Below are 9,757 nucleotides of genomic sequence, written 5' to 3'. Positions count from 1 at the left end.
CCATTTACCGGGGACCTTTCAGCTAGAGGCTATTAAATTCGTGGAGAACTTAAGCCATCAAGCCTGGAGAACTTAAGCCATCAAGCCTAAATACAAGAACGTGGGAATAATTAGAGCATCTCTATGAGGCTCTCTACTGGAGCCATGTTGGCTATTATAGCTAAACCCAAATTCAACGTTCCAAGAGGCAATGGATAGAGTGCAAACAATAGAGAGTAGTGTTAAATTCGTAGATGAAAAAGTGAATAGCCAAAGTGTATATATATATCGGGGTGGTTTTCGGGGACAACTGAAAAAACACCCCAAAGTTTCCAATTCAATTTTGATGATCGGAACCGTTTAATGTGTTTAAAACGTGTTTTTAAGAGTACACGCTTTAAATCAGCTCAAAATAGGACTGAAAAGTGCTCGATCCAAACAGTTTTTCATAAAACAATATATATAGACATTTATGAAAAACTGTTTGGATCAAGTTGTCCCCGGTCATATTTTGAGCTCATTGAACGGTTTTAAACACATTGAACGGTTTGAATCATAAAAATTTGATCGGAAACTATGAGATTGAGATTTTGAGTGTTTGTTTTTTTACTTTTTAATAGGCAAAGTACAGAGTAGTGTTGAAGATGCACTTACGGGATACATTCCACCTTTCCAGCTTCAAAACTGGTGCTATACTGAAGAGTCTCAGCCTCTTTAGCTTTTGGACTAAACTAGAATGGCCCAACCTGCAAGACCCGAGTCCGAGTCCTAGGCTAAAACAACCGAAGGTTCTAGGGCGTAAAATAATAACGCAAGTGGGCACAAGCCAAGCCCGGGCACACGGTGCTGGTGGCGATTCAGTCTGATCGACAGCGTGTGGTAAATGGGTCGAAGCCCACTTTATCTATTTCTTCTACTCTCCTCCTACAGAACATGTGTGCGCCAAGGGCCGAGCCCTTTATGTGCAACTTGGGTTGAATATACCTTCAAATTTTACAACTTTGAGCAAAGTGGGATGGAAGTGAAAATGGTGACTTTTAACCTTCCAACCAGTCGCAAGTGGAGTGGAGTGTAGTTGGTGTCTTCCTTATACTCTTTAATGCAGATGGGCAGAGTTCGATTCCCGTAAGTACCCATTCTCCTCCCCAAGTTATATTACAATTAACGAATGGCAAAATAAATAAATAAATAAAACCTTCCAACCAGGCACATCCACTTTTAAGAGACATTAATTTCGTATCCTTCTCTTAACGTGATTTGTTTATTCTTCCAACGGCTTCAATCAACGGCTCTTACATAGGAGTACCTAAATCCACTAGGATGGGATCCAACTCCGGTGGTGAGGGATCCCGTTTTAATTATGGGGTCAAAATCCCAATAAACTCTGAACATTCCCATTTTTCCAACAACACAGACTGTTAACACAGTATTTCAAATAGAATCTCAAGTGAGGAACAAAACTTCATACAAATAAAGAGATGGATTGGTCTAAATTAATAAAATAGTTTTAGTTAAATTTTTTTCGCCTCTCATTAAAATATTTAGAATTAAACCATTTTTCTTGACAAGAAAAATCAGAAAATGAAAATATTTCAGGAAAGATATGCTAGTTTTTTTGTTTTTTTGTTTATTCGTTAGTTTTTTTTTTCTTTTTTTTTTTTTATACATATTTTAGCTTCTACTATATTTTCTAAACTTTTTATCATAGCATTTACTTTTAAATTCAAAAGCTGGAAATTTTCATTCTAAAGGAAAGATCAACATGGTACATTTTCATTCTAAAGTGGAAAATTTTAGCAACGTGGAGCCATCTCCAAAGTTGTTACTCCCTCCGTCTCCTTTTAATAGTCCAAAATTCCTATTTTGGATTTTTCATTAATAAATGTTCATTTTCTATTTTCTATTAGTGAGTAAATTCTATTTTGAAAAGTTAGTGGGTAAAAGTGTAATGATGGTGTCTGTATAGAGGTTAAATATAAAGAGTTGTACTTTTTAGAGTGTAATGATCAATTAAAAGTTGAATTTACGAAGTATGACCTAAAATATTAAGAGTTGTAGTTTTTAAGAGTGTAGTTTTCAGTTGTAGTTTTAATTTTCCAAGACAAATTCTAATAAAAGAGAATCAAGATGTTCCAATATAAAAGAGAATCAAGATGTTCCAATGGATCACAAATATAACTTTTGATTTTCGATTTAAATTGGTAACCCTCGAGAACCCAAAGCATTCAACAAAGTAACCTTGTGAAACCATGCATTTAACTAAATTGGGAAGGGGCCGCGCGAACGTAGGCCCCCGCTACCACAAATTATGACGTAGGCTCCACCACTTGGGTAGACCTTAGCCGAGCACCCTTCCTAAGTGCAATGAAAGTCACTAACCTAGGCCATGGACCTTGTTGATCGTCCATTGACCTCGTCCAGGTAAGTATATTGTAAAGTTGCAAGTTGCTGTTTATTTGTACATGCCTTTGCATCTTACCTTTTGTAATTGCTCGACGTGGAACTTCAAGACATGGTGAGTCTTGAGCTCTCTTTTTCCTGCTTGCTTCTCATTTAGGCAGATATGCATTTGCAACTTTTTTTTCCTGTCCATATTGACATGGGATTCAATGCACTACCAAGGTATAATTTAGACAAGTAAAACAATCTGCTAAATGGACACGCAATTTGTTAGAGGAAAATCCAATTGATTGGTTGCCTAATTGATCATGGGGGAATTACATATCAGTGGAGAAAGGGGTAAATAATGCCCAAGTGATGGAGAGGTTTTTTCAAAATTCTATAAATATGGAACGGAGGAAAAATAATTCCCCATACATGAAACGGAGGAAAAATAATTCCCCATACATGGAGTCCGAATCTGAATCTCCTAAGTTGCCATTTCCATGAATTTAAGTTGCCCCTTTTATGTACCTAAGTTGCCCCTTCTATGAACCTAAGTTGCTCCTTCTATGAATTTCCTGGGTATTCAATTTCTTGAGTATTTCTTCCATTTCCTTACCATTTCTATTATTTTTTGAGAAATTTGGGATCTGGGTTACTTGCAGATTTGCATGAAACGGACCAATTGAAATTCTCCATACATGAAACAGAGGAAAAAAAATTCCCAAAACATGAATTAGGTTTGTAGTGAAATCTGAGTTTGAACCTAAGTTGCCCCATCTATGAATTTAAGTTGCTCCTTATATGGACCTAAGTTGTCCCTTCTATGAACCTAAGTTGTCCCTTCTATAAACTTCTTAAATATTCAATTTTTTGAGCATTTCTTCAATCTCGTTACCATTTCTATTATTTTCTGAGAAATTTGAGATCTGGGTTACTTGTAGATTTGAGTTTTTAAAGTATTTTGAGATTAGTGTATTTTGGCTAATTTTTTAGAAAGAGAAATGATAGAGAAAATAAGATATATGTTTTCTAGCATCCACTTTATACTTTTGCTTTTAGATTTTAGAAATTGCCACTTAAAATTTCTCGTTTGGTTTTACTTGAAAATGTGAAGAAGTTATGCTACTAGCTAATTAAGGGGCAACTTAAGTTCATAGAAAGGGCAACTTAGGTGTATAGAAGGGGCAATTTAAATTCATAGAAGGGGCAACTTAGGTTCAAACTCAGATTTGACTATAAACCGACTTCTTGTTTTGGGAATTTTTTTCCTCCGTTTCATGCATAGAGAATTTCAGTTGGTTCGTTTCATGCAAATTTACAAGTAACCCAGATTCCAAATTTCTCAAAAAATAATAGAAATGGTAAGGAAATGGAAGAAATACTCAAGAAATTGAATACCCAGGAAATTCATAGAAGGAGCAACTTAGGTTCATAGAAGGGGCAACTTAGGTACATAAAAGGGGCAACTTAAATTCATGGAAAGGGCAACTTAGGAGATCCAGATTCGGACTCCATGTATGGGGAATTATTTTTCCTCCGTTTCATGTATGGGGAATTATTTTTCCTCCGTTCCATATTTATGGAATTTTGAAAAAACCTCTCCATCACTTGAGCATTATTTACCCCTTTCTCCACTGATATGTAATTTCCCCATTGATCATTGACTGAAGATCATTGATTGTAACATAGAAATATTGTATATTTATTCTTTCCTAGTTTAACCTCTCTCCTAATTTAGCTTCTTTGGATGTATATAAAGAGCTTCGTATCTTTGTAAAGGATTCATTCAAAAAATTCAAAAATATTCTCTCAATTTTTGCTCTCCTAAATTCAACATGGTATCAGAGCTAGATTTTGGGTGGCTTCACATCGTGTGGTCAAGTCTCCATCGCCCAAGTCAACTCATCAATTCATACCTCCAAGTGCAGCTCGTGAGGGGTCGCCCGAGTAAAATCTCCTGGTTTCCTCAATTCGTACCTCCACGTGCATCCGGGCAGCACGTGAGGGGGAGTGTTAGACTTGTCCCACATCGTTCATCTAAGCCACCCAAGCTTAGTTAATAAAATCTAGAGGCTACTTCACCTATTACCAATTGGTTTTAAGTTGGAACCCTCCAAGAAATCTAACACAATCATACATAGATCCATTTTGATTCAGTTTTTGTTCCCATGATTGATGTTCATCAAGTTAGGAAAAACGTTTATGTTGAATAGTCAATTTGATTTTTATGCACTACCAAAGTTATTATTTGGCTCGGGACACCCTGCATTACCAAAAAAAAATGTTGTTATTATTTAGTGTTGCACAAGATTCATGTGAAAAATGAAATGTAACCAACGGTGAATGAAGCTACAATGAATAAAGATTGGGCATGATGTAGGAAAAAAAAATTGGTCATATAACTCACTAAAAATCCACGAAAGAAGAAAAACAAGAACGTAAAAATTGCTCGAAAGTGCATCATTGCATTGTGTAGTATGGGCACGAGTTTGATCGTGATTATTTTTTAGGAATAATTAGATAAGATGTGATTAAGAATGAAGATAAGATTTTGCTGTTAAAAAAAAAAAAAAGAATATGATGATACTAGATGACTAAAACGGAACCCACAGAATAATAGATGAGACTATATAAATACTGGAATTGTTAGGGAGGGATAAGGAAATGAAAATAATTTCGACCATTGGATGAGGAGGGAACCTAATCAGGTGGTGGATTTGGATCCTCTCAATTCCTTCATTTCAGCATTTCTTCATATCTCATCGTCGCTATTGTGATTCAATGGTGAGAGCAAAGGTTTTTGTTTGTTAATTATCAGGTAATTCCACAACTCCTCTCCCTCTCTCTCTCAAAATGTGTTTTTGTCAACTGAATTTATGCATTCTACTGTCAACTGAAATTATGCATTCTACGTGTTCGACGAAACGAGAGACACACACGCGTAATGAATAACATCTTGCGAAATGGTTTTGTGGAATCTATATAGATCAAACCAATAAAAAATGCCCTTTATAGATAAACCGATATTGCACTACAATTTAGGGCATGTGAGTATCACATTCTTATGCCGAGGAATCCATATCATGGATAACATATATAGCACACACAAATACCAAATTTATTGGATATTGATAAATTCAAACCACGCACATGACATGATGGATGTACACTTCAACCAAAGTATTAATATCAAATTACATAACCGTAGAGCACTCTTTACAAAAACAAATCAACTATCTCACACATTCAAATAGCAGAACAACTTTGCTGAATTAACAGGTTCCATCTAAGAATTAAGAGCGCTTATCTTCAGTGTGTGAATAGTTATAATTTCACCTGTGAGACAAAAGAAAAAAATAGAATTAGTTCATTGTCTACAACTCGTAACAATGTTCACTAGTTCAGGAAACACAAGAAATTTCAAATTGTTTGTTTTACACTGAAAAAGGTAGATAATAACACTGATACTGATGTACATTGGTAAGTATTTTCCGGACTAGCATAATACTCCCTCTGTCCCAATTTGTTATGCCTTTATTCCTTTTTGGGATGTCCCAAAATAATTTGCTTGATTCAAAACTTTTCATTTGTGGATGTTCATATTACCCTTTTGCCCCTCATTTTCTTTTACATTTAAAAAGGTTAGGATTTCAAGAAATCAAAACAGAGCACAAAAAGTCAAAACAGATTCAAAATTTAAATTGCTAATTACTTGAAAGGAAACTCAAAGGCGGGCAAAAATTGAGACACAATTCTCTGCATCCAATTTCTCCTCAAAAGGGTTAATGGTAAAATTAATAAAAAGCAATGCAATTATGATGTTTTCTTAAATTGTTCATTTTCCATAATAGGCGCAACAAATTGGGATGAGGGGGAGTAAGAAAGGAAATAATTTTAGCACTCCCTTTAGGAAAAATGCATTCCGTTTGTTTGTCATTGCCACCATGTGAAACTATATATCTATCCTTCACGTATTAACTTCTAATTCCTTTTTTCATACATGAAAGGGTAACCTTGCAATTTGACATAGATAAGGACAAAAAGGGAATGCGTTTAGATGAAAGGGAAGTGTGAAAATAAATTCCTCGACCAGAAAGGTACCAACAAAATAGCTAGTTAACGATCAAATATTGCAGTAGTGGGGTTGAAACTCCCTACCCTTCACGTTGGAACCAGAATGATTCTCGAAAAAAGGAAACAAGCAGCATGCATGTGACAAAACAATGCATTTTTTAAAATTATAGTAATGCGTATATACTACTAGCAAAATAGATGAAGCGAAATATTAGAATGAAAAATGTTAGCAAACTTGAAGGAACATATACAGTCACAAAATAGTAATTGCTTGATCCTACATAATAATACTACCAAATACTACCAATGGGACTAATAAGTAGTCATACCTTATTGGTTTGATGATACTCATTACTTTTCTCACCCTAAGAGGAATTCGTGTTTCTGGACTACAATATTGAAGGATCCTAAAATCCCGTAGTCTTGGCATTCCTTCTTCCTCGACTACCACCATCTCCAGATATGTCAAGTATTCAATTTCCAACACTTCGAGTTGAGGAAAGTTACCAAGTTCTCCAGAGCACACTAGTTCCCTCCCCAAGTATGAGTGAACGCACAATTTGAGGAACTTCAGTTTTTCTAGCTTCTTTAGAGCCTCCATTGGGTCAGTCGTCAAGTATGTACTGACAAGGGTAAGTTCGGTGAGGTTTGGAGGCAATTTATCATGTGACAATTCGTTCAGCTCTACTCTCTCAATATGCAGCTCAGATAGTAATTCATATTGAGAGAAATTCAAAGAAGTAGCTTTCTGCGGATGCGAAAAGTGTCCGACCAATGACAACTCTTTGAGCTTGTGAGATACAGGTGTCGCAATGTTAAGATTGATATCCTTCTTCTTAAGATTGACTCGCAATGTTCTCAAACTGGTTAGTTTGTGTAACCAATCTGCCTTGAAAAGGCTGTCATGCAGCCCACAAAGGGTTTGGAGATTTGGTAAAGAAACCTGATGGAACACATCCAAGGTAACCCGAGAAAATAAAGGATTGTAAAGAGTGTACCATTCGAAGGGTAAGAGAATGTGTCTTAATTGCTCCATACTCCAAATAACATTTGGAAGGGAGACAATCTGCAATTCTTGAACATCCAACGTTAGCAAACTTTTCAAATTGCTTATGGCATGAGGAAGACCAACAATCACATATGGGAATCCCAATTTAAGGTAAGTCAATTGCCTTAAATTGCAAATGTCAGTTAGAACAGACCTTGGTATATCGTTGCCCTCCTCAACACTAAGCACTCGAAGAAATTTTGAATCCCGGAGAAGATTTTTATTAGCATTACTATTCCACGGGTACCGACGAAAAAAATAAAACACAGCACGAAGACTGGAAGTTTTCCGATGCAAAGCAGGGTAGTGATCAGTTTCGTTGCCATGGATAGCGACTCTACGTACCTTCGAAACAGTGTTACAACTGATCTCATTAGTGTGAATGCTAAAAAGATTAATCTCCCTAGCCACCCGAATGCAAAGATTGTGCATAATGTCATGAACTCGGACACTTCTAACCCTTCCATTGTACCTCCTTTCAACAACTTGAATCAGGTTTCTCGCTATCAAGTGATTCAGGTAGTCCTCTCCCACTTCCTCAACCTCTCTCACTGTACTACCTCTTATAAACCCCTCGGCTGCCCATAAATTAATCAAATCGAATGACTCAACTTCACTAACCTCCGGGAAAATTCCGAAGTATATAAAGCATGGTTTGAGATTTAGAGGCAAATCTTTGTAACTTAAAGCACAGATTTCGGCGCATTGGTCTTTATCTTGACCCATTGCCTCTAATACCCCTTTCCACGCAGTTCCTGATCTCTGTCTTAATTTTAGGAAACCGGCCACTAGTACAATTGCTAATGGCACACCACCGCATCTTTCTAATATTTGCTCGCCGATATTCTTAAGTTGCGGGGGATCTTGTGTATCGCAAATATTTTGTGGATCATCGACAATAATTTTGTAGAAGAGTTTCCTACTGGTTTCCTGATCTAGGGGTTTCAAATCAAGTACCGAGTCCGACCCACCTACGTAGACACCCACGTCTTTATTCCGAGAAGTGAGTATTATTCGACTCCCATTCTCAGAATTCGTAGGAAGGCCAATCTTTAAAGCATCCCATGCCCTGGTATGCCATATATCATCTATCACTATCACATACCTTTTCCTGCTCAAGAATTCATATAGATTGGTCTCAACGTTATGCTCGATCATCTCCTTCTCCAAGCCCACCTGCCATGCGATGTCTCGCAAAAGCCCTTTTTCGTTTGGGCTCTCAGAAACACAAATCCATGCTGCACAGTCAAAACGCTGTCGATGAGAGTTGTAAACTTTTGATTGCCGAGCAGAGTTATAAACTTTCCTCGCAAGAGTTGTCTTTCCCAGACCGGGAAAGCCAATAATAGACACCACACGATGATGCAAATCCTCGTCGAGGACTTTGGGCACCAGAGTTTCGATCAGATAGTCAAAACCAACAACATTTGGTTCATCTAGGTGAGGGAAAGATTGTCTTGAATGCGATGTATCTTCTTCACGGCTGCGGCTGCTTTCATCGATCCCAAAAGTTTGTCGAGCATTTTTTATTTCCTCGACCCTTTTTCTGATGCCTTCAACCTCTTTAACAAAGCCACGAGCAATTCTCATGTTGCTGAAATCAAGAAGTCTCTTCCACCGGCTCCTACTTAATCTCATCTCGGAGAAATATGTGTTGATAATGTCCTCCAAATCATAAGCAAGGTCCCATCTATCACGTATGAAGTTGGATACTACGTTTGTTCTCAACTGCATTGCATCAACATCTTTTAAGTACGATCGAATGTATCCCATCTCGGATACAATCCAATCAAGGTCTTCTCTCACGCGAGACAAGCGAGAAATTTCTTTGATGATTTGACTAGCAACTAATTCTGCAGCTTTCTCAACAATTATGCCAAGAATAGCCTCTGCCATTTTTGTTTTTCCGAGAAACAACTACAAAAATGGAGGAGGAGGAGGCGGCGGCGTGTATCAGGGGACAATTTTAATCTTGGATGGGTTACACAGAGCAGTTAACAACTTTCTATATATTACGAAGATTCCTTTCATCAATAATGCACAGCCCGGTGTGTGAACACTGGAGTCTGAACTACGTACGAGCACATGGGTGGTCCCCTTGATTCCTCCATGTCTTCAAATTATTTCGTTGCACTACGCAAATGGGCGGTCTCCGAATTTTCTTCTCTCTCTCCAAGCAAAGTTCACCCATCTCTTCTCTCATGTCCTTTTCTCGGTCCTCTGTTAATGGAATGACAATGTGTGGTCACCTTTATTACATTCATGTTTCCA

General features: G+C 37.2%; 2 protein-coding genes and 1 non-coding gene across 3 annotated transcripts in view; all 3 read right to left on the bottom strand.

The window, feature by feature from the left end:
• The window catches only part of LOC131325252 (endonuclease 4-like), a 92,082-nt gene that overhangs the window by 50,602 nt on the left and 31,723 nt on the right, over positions 1 to 9,757 (bottom strand). The window lies entirely within an intron of this gene.
• LOC131328140 (U1 spliceosomal RNA) lies at positions 2,248 to 2,408 on the bottom strand. The gene has a single exon (XR_009200419.1). It is a non-coding gene; the product is annotated as a U1 spliceosomal RNA (small nuclear RNA).
• On the bottom strand, positions 5,462 to 9,628 carry LOC131325244 (toMV susceptible protein tm-2-like). Its single transcript, XM_058357392.1, has 2 exons — positions 6,768 to 9,628; positions 5,462 to 5,700 (listed from the first exon to the last, which is right to left on the bottom strand). The coding sequence occupies exons 1-2, from the start codon at positions 9,380 to 9,382 to the stop codon at positions 5,697 to 5,699; spliced, it is 2,619 nt and encodes an 872-aa protein (XP_058213375.1). The 5' UTR covers positions 9,383 to 9,628; the 3' UTR covers positions 5,462 to 5,696.

The sequence above is a fragment of the Rhododendron vialii genome, chromosome 5a (genome assembly GCF_030253575.1).
Source record: "Rhododendron vialii isolate Sample 1 chromosome 5a, ASM3025357v1".
In the NCBI taxonomy this organism is placed as follows: Eukaryota; Viridiplantae; Streptophyta; class Magnoliopsida; order Ericales; family Ericaceae; genus Rhododendron; species Rhododendron vialii.
This window is presented reverse-complemented; position numbering and strand designations above follow the sequence as displayed.